Source organism: Oncorhynchus gorbuscha, unplaced genomic scaffold (genome assembly GCF_021184085.1).
Source record: "Oncorhynchus gorbuscha isolate QuinsamMale2020 ecotype Even-year unplaced genomic scaffold, OgorEven_v1.0 Un_scaffold_3645, whole genome shotgun sequence".
Classification (NCBI taxonomy): Eukaryota; Metazoa; Chordata; class Actinopteri; order Salmoniformes; family Salmonidae; genus Oncorhynchus; species Oncorhynchus gorbuscha.
The window spans coordinates 6019-32875 of NW_025745219.1; the positions used below are offsets into that span (position 1 = coordinate 6019).

At 53.0% G+C, this 26857-nt stretch overlaps 1 protein-coding gene across 1 annotated transcript; it reads left to right on the forward strand.

The window, feature by feature from the left end:
- Positions 1 to 237: 237 nt before the first annotated feature.
- Positions 238 to 7694, forward strand: LOC124017994 (lysosomal alpha-glucosidase-like). The gene is made up of 4 exons (XM_046333246.1): positions 238 to 381; positions 4996 to 5094; positions 6273 to 6437; positions 7578 to 7694. The coding sequence occupies exons 1-4, from the start codon at positions 301 to 303 to the stop codon at positions 7692 to 7694; spliced, it is 462 nt and encodes a 153-aa protein (XP_046189202.1). The 5' UTR covers positions 238 to 300.
- Positions 7695 to 26857: the final 19163 nt, after the last annotated feature.

Below are 26857 nucleotides of genomic sequence, written 5' to 3' on the forward strand. Positions count from 1 at the left end.
ACACACACTGGGACACACACACACTGGGACACACACACTGGGACACACACACACTGGGACACACACACACTGGGACACACACACACACACACACACACACTGGGACACACACACACTGGGACACACACACACTGGGACACACACACACACTGGGACACACACACACACACACACACACACTGGGACACACACACAGCTCTTTCAGGATGTTCCTGACCAATGTGTGTTCATATCTTTAGGTTCCCCAAGGACGTGAGAACGTATGGGATAGACAGACAGTTCCTATGGGGGAAGAGTTTGATGGTGACACCAGTATTAGATCCAGGTGTGGACTATGTTGTGGGCTACTTCCCTCAGGGTCTCTGGTACGACTACTACACGGTAAGAACACAGCTATATATAACCCTTAATAACCCTTAATAACCCTTAATAACCCTAACCCCAGGTCTCTACTATACAGTAAGAACACAGCTATATATAACCCTTAATAACCCTTAATAACCCTAGCCCCAGGTCTCTACTATACAGTAAGAACACAGCTATATATAACCCTTAATAACCCTTAATAACCCTAACCCCAGGTCTCTACTATACAGTAAGAACACAGCTATATATAACCCTTAATAACCCTTAATAACCCCAACCCCAGGTCTCTACTATACAGTAAGAACACAGCTATATATAACCCAGAATAACCCTTAATAACCCTTAATAACCCTAACCCCAGGTCTCTACTATACAGTAAGAACACAGCTATATATAACCCTTAATAACCCTTAATAACCCTTAATAACCCTAATACACACACTAACACACACACTCTACTACACAGTAAGAACACAGCTATATATAACCCTTATTAATACCTTAATAACCCTAACCCCAGGTCTCTACTACACACAAGAACACAGCTATATATAACCCTTAATAACCCTTAATAACCCTAACCCCAGGTCTCTACTACACGGTAAGAACACAGCTATATATAACCCTTAATAACCCTTAATAACCCTAACCACAGGTCTCTACTACACGGTAAGAACACAGCTATATATAACCCTTAATAACCCTTAATAACCCTAACCCCAGGTCTCTACTACACGGTAAGAACACAGCTATATATAACCCTTAATAACCCTAACCCCAGGTCTCTACTACATGGTAAGAACACAGCTATATATAACCCTTAATAACCCTTAATAACCCTAACCCCAGGTCTCTACTACACAGTAAGAACACAGCTATATATAACCCTTAATAACCCTTAATAACCCTAACCCCAGGTCTCTACTACACGGTAAGAACACAGCTATATATAACCCTTAATAACCCTTAATAACCCTAACCCCAGGTCTCTACTATACAGTAAGAACACAGCTATATATAACCCTTAATAACCCTTAAGAACCCTTAATAACCCCAACCCCAGGTCTCTACTATACAGTAAGAACACAGCTATATATATTAACTATACATAACCCTTAATAAACCTTAATAACCCTTAATAACCCTAACCCCAGGTCTCTACTACACGGTAAGAACACAGCTATATATAACCCTTAATAACCCTTAAGAACCCTTAATAACCCTAACCCCAGGTCTCTACTACACAGTAAGAACAAAGCTATATATATTAACTATACATAACCCTTAATAACCCTTAATAACCCTTAATAACCTCAACCCCAGGTCTCTACTATACAGTAAGAACACAGCTATATATATTAACTATATATAACCCTTAATAACCCTTAATAACCCTAACCCCAGGTCTCTACTATACAGTAACAACACAGCTATATATATTAACTATATATTACCCTTAATAACCCCAACCCCAGGTCTCTACTATACAGTAAGAACACAGCTATATATATTAACTATATATAACCCTTAATAACCCTTAATAACCCCAACCCCAGGTCTCTACTATACAGTAAGAACACAGCTATATATATTAACTATACATAACCCTTAATAACCCTTAATAACCCTAACCCCAGGTCTCTACTATACAGTAAGAACACAGCTATATATATTAACTATATATAACCCTTAATAACCCCAACCCCAGGTCTCTACTATACAGTAAGAACACAGCTATATATATTAACTATACATAACCCTTAATAAACCTTAATAACCCTTAATAACCCTAACCCCAGGTCTCTACTATACAGTAAGAACACAGCTATATATAACCCTTAATAACCCTTAATAACCCTAACCCCAGGTCTCTACTATACAGTAAGAACACAGCTATATATATTAACTATACATAACCCTTAATAACCCCAACCCCAGGTCTCTACTATACAGTAAGAACACAGCTATATATATTAACTATATATAACCCTTAATAACCCCAACCCCAGGTCTCTACTATACAGTAAGAACACAGCTATATATATTAACTATACATAACCCTTAATAAACCTTAATAACCCTTAATAACCCTTAATAACCCTAACCCCAAGTCTCTACTACACGGTAAGAACACAACTATATATAACCCTTAATAACCCCAACCCCAGGTCTCTACTATACAGTAAGAACACAGCTATATATATTAACTATATATAACCCTTAATAACCCTTAATAACCCCAACCCCAGGTCTCTACTACACGGTAAGAACACAGCTACAGTAATTATTAAAGATAATGAGGGTGTTTTTTAAGGACTGGGGACACTCCTTTTAGTATTGATATATGTTTTATTGATGAGACGGTAAAGTGTTGGATAAAGATTGTCCCGTGGGGCTCGGTTGGTAGTGGGGCGGTGCTTGCAACGCCAGGGTTGTGGGTTCGATTCCCACGGGGGACCAGTACGTAAAACTCTGTCTCTCACTACTGTAAGTGGATAAGAGTTTTATTTAAATGAAGGACTGAAATGTACCAGATGATTGGGAGGTGGAGTCTAAGGGCAGCGGGCGGGACCAGCTGGGACCACTGGATCACACAGGACACAACTAGTAGGAATTCTGGGTAATGACAAATAGAATGCGATGGTAGTTACAAGGCTTTTGTTTCAGGCTTCAGACAACGGCACTTCCACTGAGTGGACAAAACATTAGGAACACCTTCCTGATATTGAGTTACACCCCCATTCAGAACAGCCTTGATTTGTCGGGGGGCCTGGACTCCACAAGGTGTTGAAAGCGTTCCACAGGGATGCTGGTCCATGTTGACTCCACAAGGTGTGGAAAGCGTTCCACAGGGATGCTGGTCCATGTGGACTCCACAAGGTGTGGAAAGCGTTCCACAGGGATGCTGGTCCATGTTGACTCCACAAGTTGTGGAAAGCGTTCCACAGGGATGCTGGTCCATGTTGACTCCACAAGGCGAAAGCGTTCCACAGGGATGCTGGTCCATGTGGACTCCACAAGGTGTGGAAAGCGTTCCACAGGGATGCTGGTCCATGTTGACTCCACAAGGTGTGGAAAGCGTTCCACAGGGATGCTGGTCCATGTTGACTCCACAAGGTGTGGAAAGCGTTCCACAGGGATGCTGGTCCATGTGGACTCCACAAGGTGTGGAAAGCGTTCCACAGGGATGCTGGTCCATGTTGACTCCACAAGGTGTGGAAAGCGTTCCACAGGGATGCTGGTCCATGTTGACTCCACAAGGTGTGGAAAGCGTTCCACAGGGATGCTGGTCCATGTGGACTCCACAAGGTGTGGAAAGCGTTCCACAGGGATGCTGGTCCATGTTGACTCCACAAGGTGTGGAAAGCGTTCCACAGGGATGCTGGTCCATGTTGACTCCACAAGGTGTGGAAAGCGTTCCACAGGGATGCTGGTCCATGTTGACTCCACAAGGTGTGGAAAGCGTTCCACAGGGATGCTGGTCCATGTGGACTCCACAAGGTGTGGAAAGCGTTTCACAGGGATGCTGGTCCATGTTGACTCCACAAGGTGTGGAAAGCGTTTCACAGGGATGCTGGTCCATGTGGACTCCACAAGGTGTGGAAAGCGTTTCACAGGGATGCTGGTCCATGTGGACTCCACAAGGTGTGGAAAGCGTTCCACAGGGATGCTGGTCCATGTTGACTCCACAAGGTGTGGAAAGCGTTCCACAGGGATGCTGGTCCATGTTGACTCCACAAGGTGTGGAAAGCGTTTCACAGGGATGCTGGTCCATGTGCACTCCACAAGGTGTGGAAAGCGTTCCACAGGGATGCTGGTCCATGTTGACTCCACAAGGTGTGGAAAGCGTTTCACAGGGATGCTGGTCCATGTGCACTCCACAAGGTGTGGAAAGCGTTCCACAGGGATGCTGGTCCATGTTGACTCCACAAGGTGTGGAAAGCGTTTCACAGGGATGCTGGTCCATGTTGACTCCACAAGGTGTGGAAAGCGTTTCACAGGGATGCTGGTCCATGTTGACTCCAATGCTTCCCATTGTTGTGTCAAGTTGGTTGGATGTGTTTCGTGTGGTGGACCATTCTTGATACACACAGGAAACTGGTGAGCAGGGAAAACCCCAGCAGCGTTGCAGTTCTTGACAAAAACCGGTATACCTGGCACCTACCTGGCACCTACCTGGCACCTGCCTTACCCTGTTCAAAGGCACTTAAATATTTTGTCTTGCCCATTCACCCTCTGAATGGCACACATTCTCACTTGTCTCAAGGTTTAAAATCCTTCTTTAACATGTCTCCTCCCCTTCATCTACACGGATTGAAGTGGATTTAACAAGTGACATCAATAAGGGATCATAGCTTTCACCTGGATTCACCTGGTCAGTCTATCATGGAAAGAGCAGGGGTTTTTAATGTTTTGTTCAGTGTATAATGCACATGCTGAATATTGAATCTCTCCTCTCTGTCTCTCTCTGTCTCTCTCTCTGTGTGTCTCTCTCTCTCTCTCTCTCTCTCTCTCTCTCTCTCTCTCTCTCTCTCTCTCTCTCTCTCTCTCTCTCTCTCTGTCTCTCTGTCTCTCTCTCTGTGTGTCTCTCTGTCTCTCTCTGTCTCTCTCTCTCTCTCTCCCCCCCAGGGTGATTCTATCCGTAGTAAAGGAGAAGAGTTGAGGCTCAAGGCTCCTCTAGAGCATATCAACCTTCACCTGAGAGAAGGAGCTGTCATACCTACACAGGTAAACAGACAGACAATAGATGGTCAGGTAGCTGGCTCATCCATGTTATTGGACAGACAATAGATCCTCAGGTAGCTGGCTCATCCATGTTATTAGACAGACAATAGATCCTCAGGTAGCTGGCTCATCCATGTTATTAGACAGACAATAGATCCTCAGGTAGCTGGCTCATCCATGTTATTAGACAGACAATAGATCCTCAGGTAGCTGGCTCATCCATGTTATTAGACAGACAATAGATGGTCAGGTAGCTGGCTCATCCATGTTATTGGGGCTCCCGAGGAGGCGCAGCGGGTCGAAGGCCCTGCATCTCAGTGCTAGAGGCGTCACTACAGACCCTGGTTCGATTCTAGGCTGTATCACAGCGGTCTAAGGCACTGCATCTCAGTGCTAGAGGCGTCACTACAGACCCCGGTTCGATTCCAGGCTGTATTACAACCGGCTGTGATTGGGAGTCCCATAGGGCGGCGCACAATTGGCCCAGCGTCATTAGGGTTTGGCCCATGGCTAGGCCGTCATTGTAAATAAGAATTTGTTCTTAACTGACTTGCCCAGTTAAATAAATGTTAAGTCAGAACAATGATGACTATCTACAGAGTTTCTAGAGGGTTTAGGAAGATGACACAAAGTGTATGGTCAGGCATCGATATCGAAAATAATTCATCACTGTGTGTCTCTCTCTTCCTCTTTCTCTGTGTCTCTCCCTCGGTCTCTTTCGTTCTCTCTGTGTCTGTGTGTCTCTCTCTGTGTCGCTGTCTCTCTCTCTGTGTGTTTGTGTGTCTCTCTCTGTGTCTGTGTGTGTCTCTCTCTGTGTCTGTGTGTGTCTCTGTCTGTGTCTGTGTGTGTGTCTCTCTCTCTCTGTGTCTGTGTGTGTCTCTGTGTCTGTGTGTGTCTCTGTCTGTGTGTGTCTCTGTGTCTGTGTGTGTCTCTGTGTCTGTGTGTGTCTCTGTGTCTGTGTGTGTCTCTGTGTTTGTGTGTCTCTGTGTGTCTGTGTGTCTCTGTGTGTCTCTGTGTGTCTGTGTGTCTCTGTGTGTCTCTGTGTGTGTCTCTGTGTGTCTCTCTGTGTGTCTGTGTGTCTCTCTGTGTCTGTATGTCTCTCTGTGTCTGTGTGTCTCTCTCTCTCTGTGTGTGTCTCTTTCTGTGTCTGTGTGTCTCTCTGTGTGTTGCTCCCTGTGTAGCGTCCCAACACAACCCTGTTTGTGAGCAGTGGTCAGCCGCTCCACCTCGTGTCCAGTCTGTCTGAAGACGGCTCGGCTGGAGGAGAGCTGTTCTGGGACGACGGAGAGAGCATCGACACCTTTGAGACAGACCAGTACGCTCACGTAGTGTTCACTGTGGTGAAGGTACGCTCCGACCACTACAGACCGGTGCGCTCCGACCACTACAGACCAGTACGCTCCGACCACTACAGACCGGTACGCTCCGACCACTACAGACCAGTACGCTCCGACCACTACAGACCGGTACGCTCCGACCACTACAGACCAGTACGCTCCGACCACTACAGACCTGTGCTCCGACCACTCAGACCAGTCGCTCCGACCACTACAGACCGGTGTGCTCCGACCACTACAGACCAGTGTGCTCCGACCACTACAGACCAGTACGCTCCGACCACTACAGACCAGTACGCTCCGACCACTACAGACCAGTCGCTCCGACCACTACAGACCAGTACACTCCGACCACTGACCAGTCTGTCCGACCACTACAGACCGTACACTCCGACCACTGACCGGTGCGCTCCGACCACTACAGACCGGTACGCTCCGACCACTACAGACCAGTACGCTCCGACCACTACAGACCGGTGTCGCTCCGATCTGACCAGTACGCTCCGGCCACTACAGACCATATAACTACGCTCCGACCACTACAGACCAGTACGCTCCGACCACTACAGACCAGTACGCTCCGACCACTACAGACCAGTGCTCCGACCACTACAGACCGGTACGCTCCGACCACTACAGACCAGTGCGCTCCGACCACTACAGACCAGTGCGCTCCGACCACTACAGACCAGTAAGCTCCGACCACTACAGACCGGTGCGCTCCGACCACTACAGACCGGTGCACGCTCCGACCACTACAGACCGGTGCGCTCCGACCACTACAGACCGGTGCGCTCCGACCACTACAGACCGGCACGCTCCGACCACTACAGACCGGGACGCTCCGACCACTACAGACCAGTACGCTCCGACCACTACAGACCAGTACGCTCCGACCACTACAGACCAGTACGCTCCGACCACTACAGACCAGTGACGCTGTGTTCTACCACTACTGACACTATAGCCATGACAGCTGGTTCTACTAACACTATAACCATGACAGCTGGTTCTACTAACACTATAACCATGACAGCTGGTTCTACTAACACTATAACCATGACAGCTGGTTCTACTAACACTATAACCATGACAGCTGGTTCTACTAACACTATAACCTTCAACTCTTCTCTACCTATTGTGTTCTAGAACACGATGACATCGGAGGTGCTGCGACCACGTGGAGGCTTCCTACATCACCGTGGAAACAGCCTCCTTCTATGGCGTGAAGGTGGAGCCTACCAGGGTTACGGTCAACTCCCATGATGCTGCATTCACCTACAGAGCCAATCAGGTGAGACTTGGTGTCAGGAGTCAAAGGTTAAGTGTTTTTAAAGTTCAGATAATGTTTTAGAGTAGCCATACTCACAATAAAACATTTTTTTAAAGGAATGTAGGGACCTCCCGAGTGGCGCAGGGGTCTAAGGCATTGATCAGTGCTTGAGGCACCAATACAGATCTGGGTTTGATCCCGGGCTGTGTCGCAGCCAGCCGCGACGGGGAGACTCATGAGGCGGCGCACAATTGGCCCAGCGCCGTCCGGGTTGTCCTTGTCTCATCGCGCTCTAGCGACTCCTTGTGGCGGGCCGGGCACAGTGCGCGCTGACTTCGGTCGCCAGCTGGTACAGTGTTTCCTCCGACTGTGTCCAGAAGCAGTGCGGCTTGGCGGGATCGTGTTTCCTCAGACTGTGTCCAGAAGCAGTGCGGCTTGGCGGGATCGTGTTTCCTCCGACTGTGTCCAGAAGCAGTGCGGCTTGGCGGGATCGTGTTTCCTCCGACTGTGTCCAGAAGCAGTGCGGCTTGGCGGGATCGTGTTTCCTCCGACTGTGTCCAGAAGCAGTGCGGCTTTCCGGGATCGTGTTTCCTCCGTCTGTGTCCAGAAGCAGTGCGGCTTGGCGGGATCGTGTTTCCTCCGACTGTGTCCAGAAGCAGTGCGGCTTGGCGGGATCGTGTTTCCTCCGACTATGTCCAGAAGCAGTGCGGCTTTGCGGGATCGTGTTTCCTCCGACTGTGTCCAGCAGCAGTGCGGCTTGGCGGGATCGTGTTTCCTCCGACTGTGTCCAGAAGCAGTGCGGCTTGGCGGGATCTTGTTTCGGAGGGACGCTTTGGTTCTCGACCATTGCCTCTCCCGAGTCCTTACGAGAGGTTGCAGCCATGAGACAAGACTTGTAACTACCAATTGGATATCATGAAGAAGAGGGTCAAAATAAAAGGTCAAATAAAATAAGGAACGTCGTCGTGTTGAGAGTTGTAATAGCAGAAAAGCACAAGGTGCCATTTGTAAATGTAGTCGTTGAGTTGTAATAGCAGAAAAGCACAAGGTGCCATTTGTAAATAGCAGAAAAGCACAAGGTGCCATTTGTAAATGTAGTCGTGGTGTTGAGTTGTAATAGCAGAAAAGCACAAGGTGCAGTTCTCCTCTGATATTTTTGTCCCCCAATTTTGTGACATCACAATTGGTAGTTAGTCTTGTCCCAACGCTGCAACTCCCGTATGGACTCGGGAGAGGGTGCCATTGGTAAATGTAGTTGGTCGAGAAATGCCGTGCGTCCTCTGAAACCCCCAATTTTGCATCAAGTCCCCACTGCTTCTAGACACACTGGTCGCTGAACCCGGAAGCCAACCGCACCGCCGGAGGAAACGCCGTACACCTGGCGACCGTGTCAGCGTGGCCCGCCACAGGAGTCGCTAGGGCGCGATGGGACAAGGACATCCCAGCTGGCCAAACCCTCCCATAACCCTCGACGGCGCTGGGCCAATTGTGCGTCACCTCGTGGGTCTCCCAGTGTCACACATGTAGTGCCTTAGACCGCTCCGCCACTCGGGAGACCCCCAGCATCCACTCTTCTGGGAAGGCTTTCCACTAGATGTTGGAACATTGCTGCTATAACAGCCTCCACTCTTCTGGGAAGGCTTTCCACTAGATGTTGGAACATTGCTGCTATAACAGCCTCCACTCTTCTGGGAAGGCTTTCCACTAGATGTTGGAACATTGCTGCTATAACAGCCTCCACTCTTCTGGGAAGGCTTTCCACTAGATGTTGGAACATTGCTGCTATAACAGCCTCCACTCTTCTGGGAAGGCTTTCCACTAGATGTTGGAACATTGCTGCTATAACAGCCTCCAGTCTTCTGGGAAGGCTTTCCACTAGATGTTGGAACATTGCTGCTATAACAGCCTCCAGTCTTCTGGGAAGGCTTTCCACTAGATGTTGGAACATTGCTGCTATAAAAGCCTCCACTCTTTTGGGAAGGCTTTCCACTAGATGTTGGAACATTGCTGCTATAACAGCCTCCACTCTTCTGGGAAGGCTTTCCACTAGATGTTGGAACATTGCTGCTATAACAGCCTCCACTCTTCTGGGAGGGCTTTCCACTAGATGTTGGAACATTGCTGCTATAACAGCCTCCGGTCTTCTGGGAAGGCTTTCCACTAGATGTTGGAACATTGCTGCTATAACAGCCTCCACTCTTCTGGGAAGGCTTTCCACTAGATGTTGGAACATTGCTGCTATAACAGCCTCCACTCTTCTGGGAAGGCTTTCCACTAGATGTTGGGGTTTGCTATAACAGCCTCCACCTCTTCTGGTAGGCTGATAAATGACACATATCCATCCTGACCTTTGCCCTCTTCTAGGAAATGTCCACTGATGTTGGAACTGGCTATAAGTTGAGTCTCCCCATGTTTAGAGGAAAATGACCTCTGATGTTTTGTTATTAATGCATCTCTCTTTCTCTGTTCGTCTCCCTCCAGGTGTTGAACTTGCTGCTATACAGACCTGGGACTGAATTCAGCCAGAACTTGGAACATCAGTTGCTATAACAGCTCCACTCTTCTGGGAATTTCCACCTTTTGGAATGTTGCTGCTATAACAGCCTCCACTCTTCTGGGACGGCTTTCTACTGATGTTGGAACATTGCTGCTATAACAGCCTCCAGTCTTCTGACACCCTTTCCACTAGATGTTGGAACATTGCTGCTAAACAGCCCCACTGTTCTGGACTTTCCACTAGATGTTGGGGGTTTGATTGAATCCTGACCTGAACCATGAGATATCCAACCTGACCACTGATCTAGGAAATGTGATTGACTGGTAGTAGTTGAGTCTCCCCATGTTTAGATACTGATCTGTGGTTTGATTACCCTCCTACAATCCTAACCTGAACCATTTAGATACTGATCTAGGACCAGATTACCTCTGTGGTTTGTTATCCTAATGCACTGATCTAGGACCCCTGATTACTCCTCCAGGTGTTGACTGTAACAATCCTAACCTGATCCATTAGAACTTCAACCACTGATCTAGGACCAGATTACCCCCTAAAATCCTGACCTTTTGAACCATGAGATACTAACCTAACCACTGATCTAGGACCAGATTACCCTCCTACAATCCTCACCTGAACCATTTAGATACTGATCTAGGACCAGATTACCCTCCTACAATCCTAACCACTGATCTAGGACCAGATTACCCTCCTACAATCCTAACCTGATCCATTAGATACTAACCTAACCACTGATCTAGGACCAGATTACCCTCCTACAATCCTAACCTGAACCATTAGATACTATCCTAACCACTGATCTAGGACCAGATTACCCTCCTACAATCCTAACCTGAACCATTAGATACTAACCTAAACACTGATCTAGGACCAGATTACCCTCCTACAATCCTAACCTGAACCATTAGATACTATCCTAACCACTGATCTAGGACCAGATTACCCTCCTACAATCCTAACCTGAACCATTAGATACTATCCTAACCACTGATCTAGGACCAGATTACCCTCCTACAATCCTGACCTGAACCATTAGATACTATCCTAACCACTGATCTAGGACCAGATTACCCTCCTACAATCTTAACCTGAACCATGAGATACTATCCTAACCACTGATCTAGGACCAGATTACCCTCCTACAATCCTAACCTGATCCATTAGATACTAACCTAACCACTGATCTAGGACCAGATTACCCTCCTACAATCCTAACCTGATCCATTAGATACTATCCTAACCACTGATCTAGGACCAGATTACCCTCCTACAATCCTGACCTGAACCATTAGATACTATCCTAACCACTGATCTAGGACCAGATTACCCTCCTACAATCTTAACCTGAACCATTAGATACTATCCTAACCACTGATCTAGGACCAGATTACCCTCCTACAATCCTAACCTGATCCATTAGATACTAACCTAACCACTGATCTAGGACCAGTGTCTAGGACTGGGTTCCCCAACTGGTTTTATTTGACCCCCTCCCAGTTTTCTGAGCATATTTTTTTTTATATCAAGACAAGATATTTCATTTTTATTGTTAGACATTTAAAAAAAACTGTAACATCAGTTATTTTTATTTTGTACATGTGTTCCCAGGTGTTCCCAGGCATAGTAGAGAAACACGTGATTATATACACATGTAGGCAAGGTTTGAAATGATTGTATTTTAGTCTAATTATTTTATCTGTTTGTTTGGGCTTGTTGCAGTGAAATTACAGTCTACAAATGATTTGTAATTATATTCCGGACCCAACTATCCGCTCACGAAACATATCGGCCCGTTGCTACTACTTCCTCCCTGTCTGAGGGGCTACTTCCTCCCTGTCTGAGGGGCTACTTCCTCCCTGTCTGAGGGGCTACTTCCTCCCTGTCTGAGGGCTACTTCCTCCCTGTCTGAGGGGCTACTTCCTCCCTGTCTGAGGGGCTACTTCCTCCCTGTCTGAGGGGCTACTTCCTCCCTGTCTGAGGGGCTACTTCTCCCTGTCTGAGGATCCCTGAGGGGCTACTTCATCCCTGTCTGAATCTAGTTGATGATCCCTGGTCTAGGGGCTACTTCCTCCCTGTCTGAGGGATCCCTACTTCCTCCCTGTCTGAATCTAGTTGATGATCCCTGGTCTAGGGGCTACTTCCTCCCTGTCTGGGGGCTACTTCCTCCCTGTCTGAATCCTCCCTGTCTGAGGGGCTACTTCCTCCCTGTCTGAGGGGCTACTTCCTCCCTGTCTGAATCTCCCTGTCTGAGGGCTACTTCCTCCCTGTCTGATCCCTCCCTGTCTGAGGGGCTACTTCCTCCCTGTCTGAATCTAGTTGATGATCCCTGGTCTAGGAGCTACTTCCTCCCTGTCTGAATCTAGTTGATGATCCCTGGTCTGGGGGCTACTTCCTCCCTGTCTGAATCTAGTTGATGATCCCTGGTCTAGGGGCTACTTCCTCCCTGTCTGAATCTAGTTGATGATCCCTGGTCTAGGGGGCTACTTCCTCCCTGTCTGAATCTAGTTGATGATCCCTGGTCTAGGGGGCTACTTCCTCCCTGTCTGAATCTAGTTGATGATCCCTGGTCTAGGGGGCCACTTCCTCCCTGTCTGAATCTAGTTGATGATCTGGCTCAGCCCATTTCCTATAGTGTACTACTAATGACCAGGGCCCTTGTATATAGGGTATAGGGTGCCATTTTGGACAGGTATAGTCTCTGTGAAGCTTTATAGTGGTGGTGATAGTATTTTTTCCCCCATGTGACAGGTAGGCACAGCCTAGGCTACAGTAATATAAAGACTGAATAAGCGTCTAATTTACCCATCTCTAACTGGCTTTCAGGGTTACCTTGTTTTTTTAATTGTAAAGATTTTTAATTTGTATTGCGGCTGCAGAGTTTTAAAACTGTTTGTCACTCGAATATCGTTGCTTTAAATCAGTGCAAGAAATATTATGAAAGGTATTTGTCAGCCTGTTAATTATACGTAAAGGCCCTATTATTATATTACCAAAGTTAAAATAAAATCAGCTCGCCTCTACTAGCTGCATGTCTCTTCCAGCTGTATCATGGTTTGAACAATGTGATTCCAGTCCATATAATATACAGTATAATACAGTATAATACACAGTATAATACAGTACAGTCATACAGTTCACACTCCTATTATATTACCAAAGTTAAAATAAAATCAGCTCGCCTCTACTAGCTGCATGTCTCTTCCAGCTGTATCATGGTTTGAACAATGTGATTCCAGTCCATATAATATACAGTATAGTAATATAGTTCACACTCAACAAGCCTCCTGGAGCGAGTTTCATTTATTTACCCAACAGAGGATATAGCTACATCCATGGTCTTTTCTGTTTTTCTGTCGTGCAGTAGCCTATATCGCATATGTATTGGATAACGGCACAATATTTTGGACTGTTTTGGGGCTTGGGCTCATGAAATGTCTTTAATGTAGGGCTCATTAAATGTCTTTAATGTAGGGCTCATTAAATGTCTTTAATGTAGGGCTCATGAAATGTCTTTAATGTAGGGCTCATTAAATGTCTTTAATGTAGGGCTCATTAAATGTCTTTAATGTAGGGCTCATTAAATGTCTTTAATGTAGGGCTCATGAAATATCTTTAATGTAGGGCTCATTAAATGTCTTTAATGTAGGGCTCATGAAATGTCTTTAATGTAGGGCTCATTAAATGTCTTTAATGTAGGGCTCATTAAATGTCTTTAATGTAGGGCTCATTAAATGTCTTTAATCAAAGCTTAATCAAATAGACAGGCCTCTTTAAATGTCTTTAATGCTTTTGAGGGCTCATTTGGAAATGTCTTTAATGTAGGTCTCATGGAAATGTCTAATGTAAAATCATGAAAATGTCAGCATTAATGTTTGAAAGGCCTCCTGTGTATTTTACTGGTTAGGTAGTAAATGTCTTTAATCTAGGTTCTGCCAAATGTCTTTAATGTAGGGCCATTTTATTTTGTGTTTTCTTTCTCAATGAAAGGGCTCATTAAATGTCTTTCCCTCAGAACAAGACTAGAATGGCTCATGGAATGTTTTTACTTTGGGCTTTCATTAAATCAGTGATTGTTGTTAGGGCTCATTAAATGTCTTTGAAAGCTGTTTCATGAAATATCTTTAATGTAGGGCTCATGAAATGTCTTTAATGTAGGGCTCATCAGGCTTGAATGTTTTAATCAAGTCTAATCAAATCTAGACAGGCCTGTCTTTATGCTCTATAATGATTTTGAAGGAACAGCTCTGTTTGGACTGGAAATACTGGTTTAGTCGGTAGGAAAGTGATTTATTCTCAGGATGGAACATTTAGTAAAATACTGTGAAAATATTCAACCGTGAGCCAGATGCCAGCATTAGTTTGAAAGGCCTCTGTGTATTTTACTGGTTAGGTAGTAAAATATGAAGCTCTAAATCGTTCTGCCACTGGTCGTTACTAACACCTCAAGAGCCAACTTTTTTTTGCTGTTTTCATTTCTCAGAGGAAAGGTGAAGATGTGCAATTTTAAGTTCTAGAGAGGAACTTTCTTTCCCTCTAGAACAAGACTAGAATGGGGTGGGATGGATGTTTGTGTCTTTGGGGAGTTTCTGATAATAATCAGTGATTGTTGTTAGAATGATCCTGATATGTACATATTGTTGTTGACAAGCTTGTTTGCACTGAATCCGGACATATAGAAGGTCTGGGAAGTGCTCTGTTCTAGAATGATCAAACTGTCTCTTCTACAGCTCTGTTTTAAATCTGTTCTAGAATGATAGTTTCAGAACACCTCTAGAACGGCTCTGTTTTAAATCTGTTCTAGAATGATAGTTTCAGAACACCTCTAGAACAGCTCTGTTTTAAATCTGTTCTAGAATGACCGTTTCAGAACACCTCTACACATCTACATGGTTCTAAAACTATAATTCTAGTGTCAGTTTGTTTTCTAACTGCTTTACTGTGACTCTAAAAACAGGGTCTTTCTCTCTAAAACAATGATATTAAAGTATTATCAGGCTTTCTCAGACATACAATTGCCTTTGCTAAATAATGAATGGATTGTAGTTTTTGACATTAGAAGCATTATGGAAACACAACGTTTGCCCTTTGAAATTGATTGGTTGAAATGTTGTTTGACAAATGTGTTTATTTGTCCTATTCTATTCAAGCGGTATAATGAAAACTATGTAAGGGAAGACTGGCCTTATGTTGGCTGGTTCTGCCAGTTGGGTGTATCTATCTGGCATGAATAATGACTGGCCTTATGTTGGCTGGTTCTGCCAGTTGGGTGTATCTATCTGGCATGAATAATGACTGGCCTTATGTTGGCCGGTTCTGCCAGTTGGGTGTATCTATCTGGCATGAATAATGACTGGCCTTATGTTGGCTGGTTCTGCCAGTTGGGTGTATCTATCTGGCATGAATAATGACTGGCCTTATGTTGGCGGTTCTGCCAGTTGGGTGTATCTATCTGGCATGAATAATGACTGGCCTTATGTTGGCTGGTTCTGCCAGTTGGGTGTATCTATCTGGCATGAATAATGACTGTTGATGCTGTAATGCCTCTTGATTTCCATTTGTGTTATGTTGAACGGGGACATGCTCAGACAGATGCTCGTTTCAAATGATGACTTGATTAAACATGAATCCTGACTCCCATGTGTCTGTTTTAAATCTGTTTGTTACATGATTGGATGGGAGGGACTTATATTACCTGGGTGTAATTTAGTTTCATCCAGGTATTACTACTGATTGGCTGGAGCAAAACCCTGCACCCATCAAATATGCCTTTTTATTCTAATCTAATTTATTTATTTTATTTATGTATTTATTTATAAAGCCCTTCTTACTGATATCAGCTGATATCTCAAAGTACTGTACAGAAACCCAGCCTAAAACCCCAAACAGCAAACAATGCAGGTGTAGAAGCACGGTGGCTAGGAAAAACTCCATAGAAAGGCCAAAACCTAGGAAGAAACCTAGAGAGGAACCAGGCTATGTGGGGTGGCCAGTCCTCTTCTGGCTGTGCCGGGTGGAGATTATAAACCTAGAGAGGAACCAGGCTATGAGGGGTGGCCAGTCCTCTTCTGGCTGTGCCGGGTGGAGATTATAACAGAACATGGCCAAGATGTTCAAATGTTCATAAATGACCAGCATGGTTGAATAATAGTAAGGCAGAACAGTTTAAACTGGAGCAGCAGCATGGCCAGGTGGACTGGGGACAGCAAGGAGTCATCATGTCAGGTAGTCCTGGGGCATGGTCCTAGGGCTCAGGTCCTCCGAGAGAGAGAAAGAAAGGAGAGAATTAGAGAACGCACACTTAGATTCACACAGGACACCGAATAGGACAGGAGAAGTACTCCAGATATAACAAACTGACCCTATCCCTCCGACACAAACTACTGCAGCATAAATACTGGAGGCTGAGACAGGAGGGGACAGGAGATACTGTGGCCCCATTCGAGGACACCCCCGGACAGGGCCAAACAGGAAGGATATAACCCCACCCACTTTGCCAAAGCACAGCCACCACACCACTAGAGGGATATCTTCAACCGCCAACCATCTTCAACCATCATCTATCTCTGAAGACCATCTAGTCCAGCCTTCAGCTGCCCTCAACCCCCTCCCATCTATCTCTGAAAACCATCTAGTCCAGCCTTCAGCTCCCTCAACCCCTCCCATCTATCTCTGAAGACCATCTAGTCCAGCCTTCAGCTGCCCTCAACCCCTCCCATCTATCTCTGAAAACCATCTAGTCCAGCCTTCAGCTCCCCTCAACCCCTCTCATCTATCTCTGAAGACCATCTAGTCCAGCCGTCAGCTCCCCTCAACCCCCCCATCTATCTCTGAAGATCTCTGTGGTCCTTCTGTAGCTCAGTTGGTAGAGCATGGCGCTTGTAACGCCAGGGTAGTGGGTTCGATCCCCGGGACCACCCATACGTAGAATGTATGCACACATGACTGTAAGTCGCTTTGGATAAAAGCGTCTGCTAAATGGCATATATTATTATTATTATATTAAGATCATCTAGTCCAGCCTTCAGCTCCCCTCAACCCCTCCCATCTATCTCTGAAGACCATCTAGTCCAGCCTTCAGCTCCCCTCAACCCCTCCCATCTATCTCTGAAGACCATCTAGTCCAGCCGTCAGCTCCCCTCAACCCCTCCCATCTATCTCTGAAGACCATCTAGTCCAGCCTTCAGCTCCCCTCAACCCCTCCCATCTATCTCTGAAGACCATCTAGTCCAGCCTTCAGCTCCCCTCAACCCCTCCCATCTATCTCTGAAGACCATCTAGTCCAGCCGTCAGCTCCCCTCAACCCCTCCCATCTATCTCTGAAGACCATCTAGTCCAGCCTTCAGCTCCCCTCAACCCCTCCCATCTATCTCTGAAGACCATCTAGTCCAGCCTTCAGCTCCCCTCAACCCCTCCCATCTATCTCTGAAGACCATCTAGTCCAGCCTTCAGCTCCCCTCAACCCCTCCCATCTATCTCTGAAGACCATCTAGTCCAGCCTTCAGCTGCCCTCAACCCCTCCCATCTATCTCTGAAGACCATCTAGTCCAGCCTTCAGCTCCCCTCAACCCCTCCCATCTATCTCTGAAGACCATCTAGTCCAGCCGTCAGCTCCCTCAACCCCTCCCATCTATCTCTGAAGACCATCTAGTCCAGCCGTCAGCTCCCCTCAACCCCTCCCATCTATCTCTGAAGACCATCTAGTCCAGCCTTCAGCTCCCCTCAACCCCTCCCATCTATCTCTGAAGACCATCTAGTCCAGCCGTCAGCTCCCCTCAACCCCTCCCATCTATCTCTGAAGACCATCTAGTCCAGCCTTCAGCTCCCCTCAACCCCTCCCATCTATCTCTGAAGACCATCTAGTCCAGCCGTCAGCTCCCCTCAACCCCTCCCATCTATCTCTGAAGACCATCTAGTCCAGCCGTCAGCTCCCCTCAACCCCTCCCATCTATCTCTGAAGACCATCTAGTCCAGCCTTCAGCTCCCCTCAACCCCTCCCATCTATCTCTGAAGACCATCTAGTCAGCCGTCAGCTCCCCTCAACCCCTCCCATCTATCTCTGAAGACCATCTAGTCCAGCCTTCAGCTCCCCTCAACCCCTCCCATCTATCTCTGAAGACCATCTAGTCCAGCCGTCAGCTCCCTCAACCCCTCCCATCTATCTCTGAAGACCATCTAGTCCAGCCGTCAGCTCCCCTCAACCCCTCCCATCTATCTCTGAAGACCTTCCAGTTATGATTTCTACTGGTCATATTTTCCCACTGTGTTGTGAAAGTTCTGAGCCTTTCTTGTCCTCCAAGAGTTGCTGAATCTTCTCTCACCCTCATCGGTCTTCTGGGTCAGTTGAGCCACTGGCATATGTTCCCCTGTAGAGGGCGCTGTGCTGTCTCCCTCAACCCCCCTCACTGTTCTTGGTACAGTTTGGTGTGGTCTTCTCCACTAATGGGAGTTGGTCTATGTTCCCCTGTAGATGAAGCTGTCACCAATCACTGTTCTTGGTACAGTTTGGTGTGGTCTTCCCAACTAACTCAGAGTACCTCCCATCTATCTCTGTGTGTCTTGAACCAGGAAGGACATCTGTTCTCTGTTATTCCTGAATTGCTGTTCTCACTCTACTAAACCCACTGGTCACATAGTTAACCATCCCTCCCACATTACAGTTTGAACAACTATGTTAACCATCCCTCATACAGCACATTACAGATATGAACAACTAGTTAACCATCCCTCATACAGCACATTACATAAAGGCCTGTAATCCCCCTCTGCTCTCCTCCCTCCTCCACCCCTCTCCCCCTCTGCTCTCCTCCCTCCTCTTCCCCCCTCCCTCCTCTCCCCCTCTGCTCTCCTCCCTCCTCTTCCCCCTCTCCCTCCTCTCCCCCCTCTCTGCTCTTCCCTCCTCTCAGCCTCTCTGCTGGGTCTCTTCCCTCCTCCAGTTGGTCCTCATGAGCCACTGGCATATGCTCTCCTCCCTCCCTCCTCCCTCCCCCACTCTGCTCTCCCCCTCCTCTCCCCCCTCTGCTCTCCTCCCTCCTCCCCCCTCTCCCCCTGTCCCTCCCTCCTCCACCCCTCTCCCCCTCTGCTCTCCTCCCTCAACCCCTCACTGTTCTCCTGGTCTGTTTGGTGTGGTCTTCTCCACTAATGGGAGTTGGTCCTCATCTCCTCCCTCCTCCACCCCTCTCCCCCCTCTGCTCTCCTCCCTCCTCCCCCCTCTCCCCCTCTGCTCTCCTCCCTCCTCCACCCCTCTCCCCCTCTGCTCTCCTCTCTTCCCCCTCTCCCTCCTCTCCCCATGACTCTCTGCTCTCCTCCCTCCTCCACTGGCATATGTTCCCCTGTAGCTCTCCTCCCTCCTCTCCCCTCTGCTCTCCCCCTCCTCTTCCCCCTCTCCCTCTCTCCCCCCTCTCTGCCTCCTCCTCCTCTCTCCCCCCATCTCTGCTCTCCTCCCTCCTCTCCCCCCTCTGCCCCCCTGCTCTCCTCCCTCCTCTTCCCCCTCTCCCTCCTCTCCCCACTCTCTGTCTCCCTCCCTCCTCCCACCCCCTCCCTCAACCCCCCTCACCCCCTCTCTGTTCTTCCTCTCCCCCCTTCTGCTCTCCTCCCTCCTCCCCCCCTCTGCTCCTCCCTCCTCTTCCCCCTCTCCCTCCTCTCCCCCTCTGCTCTCCATCCTCTTCCCCCCTCCCTCCTCTCCCCCTCTGCTCTCCTCCCTCCTCTTCCCCCTCTCCCTCCTCTCCCCCTCTCTGCTCTCCTCCCTCCTCTCCCCCACTCTCTGCTCTCCTCCCTCCTCTTCCCCCTCTCCCTCCTCTCCCCCTCTCTGCTCTCCTCCCTCCTCTCCCCACTCTCTGCTCTCCTCCCTCCTCTTCCCCCTCTCCATCCCTCTCCCCCTCCCCTAACTCAGGCTCTCCTCCCTCCTCTTCCCCCTCTCCCCCCTCTCCCCCTCTCTGAAGCTCTCCTCCCTCTCTCCCCCTCTGCTCTCTCCCTCCTCTTCCCCTCTCCTCCCCTCCCCCCTCTCTGCTCTCCTCCCTCCTCCTCTGCTCTCCTCCCTCCTCTCCCCCTCTCTGCTCTCCTCCTCCTCTTCCCCCTCTCCCTCCTCTCTCTGAACCAGCTCTCCTCCCTCCTCTCCCCCTCTGCTCTCCTCCCTCCTCTTCCCCCTCTCCCTCCTCTCCCCCTCTCTGCTCTCCATCTCTCCCCCTCTCCCTCCTCTTCCCCCTCTCCCTCCTCTCCCCCACTCTCTGCTCTCCTCCCTCCTCTCCCCCTCTGCTCCCTCCCTCCCCCCCCTCCCATCTCTCTCTGCTCTCCTCCCTCTAGTCTCTGTCTTCCCTCCTCTCCCCCTCTGCTCTCCTCCCTCAACTTCCCCCTCTCCCTCCTATCCCCCTCTGAAGACCATCCCTCCTCTCCCCCCTCTCTGCTCTCTCCCTCCTCCCCCCTCTCTGCTCTCCTCCCTCTCTTCCCCCCCTCCCTCCTCTCCCCCTCTCTGAAGACCATCTACTCTCTGCCTCCTCTCTGCCTCCTCCCATCTTCCCCCTCTCCCTCCTCTCCATCTCTGCTCCCTCCCTACAGCACATTACTCCCTCCTCTCCCCCTCTCTGCTCTCCTCCCTCCTCTCCCCCTCTGCTCTCCTCCCTCCTCTTCCCCTCTCAACTATGTTCTCCCTCCTCTCCCCCTCTCTGCTCTCCTCCCTCCCTCTCCCCCTCTCTGCTCTCACCTCCCTCATCCCTCCCTCATCCAGAGTGCTCCTCCCCTCCTCTCCCCCCTCTGACCATCTAGTCCAGCTATGCTCCCTCCCCCTCCCTCTCCCCCTCTCTGCAATTACCCCTCTCCCCCACCATCTGTAATCCTCCCTCCTCTCCCCCTCCCCTCCTCTCCCCCTCTGAAGACCTCCCTCCTCCACCCCTCCCCCTCTGCTCTCCTCCCCCTCTATCTCTGAAGACTCCTCCCTCTCCCCCCCTGCTCTCCTCCCCCCTCCCCCCTCTCCATCTATCTCCCCCTCTGCTCTCCTCCCCCTCCAGCTCCCCCTCTGCTCTCCTCCCCTCTTCCCCCTCTCCCCCTCTCTGCTCTCCTCCCTCCTCTTCACCCTCCCATCTCTCCCCTCTGCTCTCCTCCCTCCTCTCCCCCTCTCTGCTCTCCTCCCTCCTCTCCCCCTCTCCCTCCCCTCCCCCTCCCCTCTGCTCTCCTCCCTCCTCCACCCCTCTCTGCTCTCCTCCCTCCTCTTTCCCACTCTCCTCCCCCTCTCTGCCCCCTCTGCTCCTCCTCCACCCCTCTCTGCTCTCCTCCCTCCTCTCACCCTCTCCCTCTCTCCCCCTCTCTGCTCTCCTCCTCCTCCTCCCCTCTCTGCTCTCCTCCCTCCTCTCCCCCCTCTCTGCTCTCCTCCCTCTCCCCCCTCTGCTCCCTCCCTCCTCCACCCCTCTGCTCTCCTCCCTCCTCTTCCCCCTCCCTCCTCTCCCCCTCTCTGCTCTCCTCCCTCCTCCCCCTCTGCTCCTCCCTCCTCTCCCCCCTCTGCTCTCCTCCCTCCTCCCCCCTCTGTTCTTGGTACCCTCTTGCTCTCCTCTTCCCCCTCTCCCCCTCTCCCTCCTCTGAGCCTCCCCTCCTCCACCCCTCTCCCCCCTCTGCTCTCCCTCCCTCCTCCCCCCCCCTCTCCCCCTCTGCTCTTCTCCCTCCCTCCTCCACTCCCTCTCCCCCCTCTGCAACAGGAAGGAATCCTCCCTCCTCTTCCCCCTCCCCTCCTCTCCCCTCCCCCTCCCAGATCCTCTTCCTCCCTCCCACCATAAGGCCTGTAATCCCCTCTCTGCTCTCCTCCCTCTCTTCCCCCTCCCCTCTCCCCCTCTGCTCTCCTCCCTCCTCCACCCCTCTCCCCCTCTGCTCTCCCCCTCCTCTCCCCCCTCTCCCTCCTCCCTCCTCCCCCCTCTCTGCTCTCCTCCCTCCTCCACCCCCTCCCCTCTGCTCTCCTCCCTCCTCCACCCCTCTCTGCTCTCCTCCCCCCCTCTGCTCTCCTCCCTCCTCTCCCCCTCTCCCTCCTCTCCCCCTCTGCTCTCCTCCCTCCTCTTCCCCCTCTCCCTCCTCTCCCCCTCTGCTCTCCTCCCCCCCTCCTCTCCCCCTCTGCTCTCCTCCCTCCTCTTCCCCCTCTCCCTCCTCTCCCCCCTCTGCTCTCCTCCCTCCTCCACCCCTCTCCCCCTCTGCTCTCCTCCCTCCTCTTCCCCTCTCCCCCTCTGCTCTCCCCCTCTGCTCTCCTCCCTCCCCCCCCCCCCCTCTGCTCTCCTCCCTCCTCTCCCCCCTCTCCCTCCTCTCCCCCTCTGCTCTCCTCCCTCCTCTCCCCCTCTCCCCCTCTCTGCTCTCCTCCCTCCTCTTCCCCCTCTCCCTCCTCTCCCCCTCTGCTCTCCCCCTCTCTTCCCCCTCTCCCTCCTCTCCCCCTCTGCTCTCCTCCCTCCCTCCCCCCCCTCCTCCCCCCTCTGCTCTCCTCCCTCCTCTTCCCCCTGCCCCTCCCCCCCTCCCCCCTCTGCTCTCCTCCCTCCTCCACCCCTCTCCCCCCTCTCTCCTCCCTCCTGCTCTCCCCCTCTCCCTCCCCCTCTCCCCCCTCTGCTCTCCTCCTCCTCTCCCCCTCCCCCTCTCCCTCCTCTCCCCCCTCTGCTCTCCTCCCTCCTCTCCCCCTCTCTGCTCTCCTCCCTCCCTCCCCCCTCTCCCTCCCTCTCTCCCCCCTCTGCTCTCCTCCCTCCTCCACCCCTCTCTCCTCCCCTCCTCTTCCCCCTCTCCCTCCTCTCCCCCCTCTGCTCTCCTCCCTCCTCCACCCCTGCTCTCCCCCTCCTCTCTCCTCCCTCCTCCACCCCTCTCCCTCCCCCTCCCCCCCTCCTCCTCTCTTCTCCTCCCCTCCTCCTCCCCCTCTCTGCTCTCCTCCCCCCCTCCTCTTCCCCCTCTCCCTCCCTCTCCCCCTCTCCTCTCCTCCCTCCCCCCCCCTCTCTGCTCTCCTCCCTCCCTCTTCCCCCTCTCCCTCCTCTCCCCCTCTGCTCTCCTCCCTCCTCTCCTCCCCCTCTGCTCTCCTCCCTCCTCTCCCCCTCTCCCTCCTCTCCCTCTGCTCTCCTCCCTCCTCTTCCCCCCTCTCCCTCTCCTCCCTCCTCCTCTCTCCCCTCCTCCACCCCTCTCCCCCTCTCCTCCCTCCCTCCTCTCTCCCTCCCCTCCCCACCCCTCTCTCTCTCCTCCTCCCCTTCCCCCTCTCCCTCCTCCACCCCCTCTCTGCTCTCCTCCCTCCTCTTCCCCCTCTCCCTCCTCCTCCCCCCTCTGCTCTCCTCCCTCCTCTTCCCCCTCTCCCTCCTCCCCCCTCTCTCCCCCTCTCCCTCCTCTCCCCCTCCCCCTCCCTCCTCCACCCCTCTCTGCTCTCCTCCCTCCTCTTCCCCCTCTCCCTCCTCCCCCCTCTCTGCTCTCCTCCCTCCTCCACCCCCTCTGCTCTCCTCCTCCACCCCCCTCTGCCTCCTCCCTCCCCCCTCTCCCCCTCTCCTCCTCTCCCCCTCTCTGCTCTCCTCCCTCCTCCCCCCTCTGCTCCCTCCCTCCACCCCCTCTCCTCTCTCTCCCCCCTTCCTCTCCCCCTCCACCCCTCCCCTGCTCTCCTCCCTCCTCTTCCCCCTCTCCCTCCTCCCCCCTCTCTGCTCTCCTCCCCCCCCCCTGCTCTCTCTCCCTCCTCTTCCCCCTCTCCCTCCTCCACCCCTCTCTGCTCTCCTCCCTCCTCTTCCCCCTCTGCCTCTCCTCCCTCCTCTGCTCCCCCTCTCCCTCCTCTCCCCTCTCTGCTCTCCTCCCTCCTCTCCCCCCTCCCCCCTCTCCCTCCTCTCCCTCTCTCTCCCCCTCTTCCCCCTCCCCTCCTCCACCCCTCTGCTCTCCTCCCTCCTCTTCCCCCTCTCCCTCCCTCCACCCCTCTCTGCTCTCCTCCCTCCTCTTCCCCCTCTCCCTCCTCTCCCCCTGCTCTCCTCCCTCCTCTCCCCCTCTGCTCCCTCCCCTCCTCCCCCCTCTCCCTCCCCCCTCCTCTCTCCCCCTCCTCCTCCCCCTCTGCTCCTCCCTCTCTTCCCCCTCTCCCTCCTCTCCCCCTCTGCTCTCCTCCCTCCTCTCCCCCTCTGCTCCTCCTCTCCCCACTCTCCCTCTCTCTCCCTCCTCTCCCCCTCTCCCTCCCTCTCCCTCCCTCTCCCCCTCCCTCCTCCCCCTCTCCCCCCCTCCTCCTCCCTCCTCTCCTCCCTCTCCTCCCCCCCTCCCCCCTCTCTGCTCTCCCCCTCTCCCCCTCCCCCCTCTCCCTCCTCTCCCCCTCTGCCTCCCTCCTGCTCTCCTCCCTCCTCTCCCTCCTCTCCCCCCCCTCTCCCCCCTCCCCTCTGCTCTCCTCCTCCTGCTCTCCCACCCTCCCTCCCCCTCTCCCCTCCTCTTCTGCCCCTCCCCCCCCCCCTCTGCTCTCCCTCCCTCCTCCCCCCCCTCCCCCTCTCCCCCTCTCTCTCCCCCTCTCCCCCTCTCCCCCTCCTCTCCTCCTCTCCTCCCCCCTCTCCCCTGCTCCCTCCTCTCCTCTTCCCCCTCTCCCTCCTCCCCCTCTCCCCCTCTCTGCTCTCCTCCCCCCCCCTCCCTCTCCCCCTCTCTGCTCTCCTCCCTCCTCTCCCCCTCTCCCCCCCCTGCTCTCCCCTCCCCCCTCCTCTCCCCCCCCTCTCTGCTCTCCTCCTCCCTCCCTCCTCCCCCCCTCTGCTCTCCTCCCTCCTCCCCCCTCTGCCCTCCCTCCCTCCTCTCCCCCCTCCCCCTCTGCTCCTCCTCCCTCCTCTTCTCCCCCTCTCTCTCCTCCCTCCACCCCTCTGCCCCCTGCTCTCTCCTCCCTCCTCCCCCTCTCCCCCCTCTGCTCTCCTCCCTCCTCCACCCCTCTCCCCCCCCTCCTGCTCTCCTCCCTCCTCTCCCCCTCTCCCCCCTCTGCTCTCCTCCCTCCTCTTCCCCCTCTCCCCCTCTGCTCCCCCTCTGCTCTCCTCCCTCCTCTCCCCCTCTCTGCTCTCCTCCCTCCTCCCCCCTCTCCCCCCTCTGCTCTCCTCCCTCCTCCCCCCTCTCCCCCCTCTGCTCTCCTCCCTCCTCTCCCCCTCTCCCCCTCCTCCACCCCTCTCCCCCCTCTGCTCTCCTCCCTCCTCCCTCCCCTCTCCCCCTCTGCTCTCCTCCCTCCTCCCCCCCTCCCCTCCCCCTCTGCTCTCCTCCCTCCCCCTCTCCCCCCCTCTCTCCCCCTCTGCTCTCCTCCCTCCTCCACCCCTCTCCCCCCCCTCTGCTCTCCTCCCTCCTCCACCCCTCTCCCCCTCTGCTCCCTCCCTCCTCCTCCCCTCTCCCCCTCTGCTCTCCTCCCTCCTCTCCCCCTCCCCTCTGCTCTCCTCCCCCTCTCCCCCCTCTCCTCCCTCCTCCTCCCCCCTCTCCCCCCTCTGCTCTCCTCCCTCCTCCCCCCTCTCCCCCCCTCCTGCTCTCCTCCCTCCTCCACCCTCTCTCCCCCCCTCTGCTCTCCTCCCTCCTCCACCCCTCTCCCCCTCTGCTCTCCTCCCTCCTCCACCCCTCCCCCCTCTCTGCTCTCCCCCCTCCTGCTCCCCCTCTGCTGCTCCCTCTGCTCTCTCCTCCCTCCCTCCTGCTCCACCCCTCTCCCCCTCTGCTCTCCTCCCTCCTCCTCCCTCTCCCCCTCTGCTCTCCTCCCTCCCCCTGCTCCACCCCTCCCCCTCTCTCTGCTCCTCCCTCCCCCCTCTGCTCTCCTCCCTCCTCTCCCCCCCTCTCCCCCTCTCTGCTCTCCTCCCTCCTCTCCCCCTCTCCCCCCCTCCTCTGCCTCCTCCTCCCTCCTCTGCTCTCCTCCCCCCCCTCTCTGCTCTCCTCCCTCCTCCCCCCTCTCTCCCCCCTCCTCTCCCCCTCTCTGCTCTCCTCCCTCCTCCCCCCCTCCCCCTCTCCCCCTCTGCTCTCCTCCCTCCCTCCACCCTGCTCCCCCCTCTGCTCTCTCCTCTCCTCCCTCCTCCACCCCTCCTCTCCCCTCTGCTCTCCTCCCTCCTCTCCCCCTCCTCCCCCCCTCTGCTCTCTGCTCTCCTCCCTCCTCCCCCCCTCTCCCCCCCTCTGCTCTCCTCCCTCCTCTCCCCCTCTCCCCCTCTGCTCTCCTCCCTCCTCCACCCCTCTCCCTCCTCCCTCTCCCCCTCTCCCCCTCTCTCTGCTCTCCTCCCTCCTCCACCCCTCTCCCCCTCTGCTCTCCTCCCTCTCTCTCCCCCTCTCCCCACTCTCTGCTCTCCTCCCCCTCCCTCCCCCCCCCCCTCTGCTCTCCTCCCCCCACCCCTCTCCCCCACCCCTCTCCCCTGCTCTCCTCCCTCCTCCACCCCTCTCCCCCCCTCTGCTCTCCCCTCCCTCCTCTCCCCCCCTCTCCCCACTCTCTGCTCTCCTCCCTCCTCCACCCCTCTCCCCCTCTCCTCTCCTCCCCCCTCCCCCCTCTCCCCCTCTGCTCTCCTCCCTCCTCCACCCCTCTCCCCCCTCTCTGCTCTCCTCCCTCCTCCCCCCTCTCCCCCTCTGCTCTCCTCCCCACTCTCCTCCCTCCTCCACCCCTCTCCCCCTCTGCTCTCCTCCCTCCTCTCCCCCTCCTCCTCCCCTCCCTCCCCCTCTCTGCTCTCCTCCCTCCTCTCCCCCTCTCCCCCTCTCTCTCCTCTC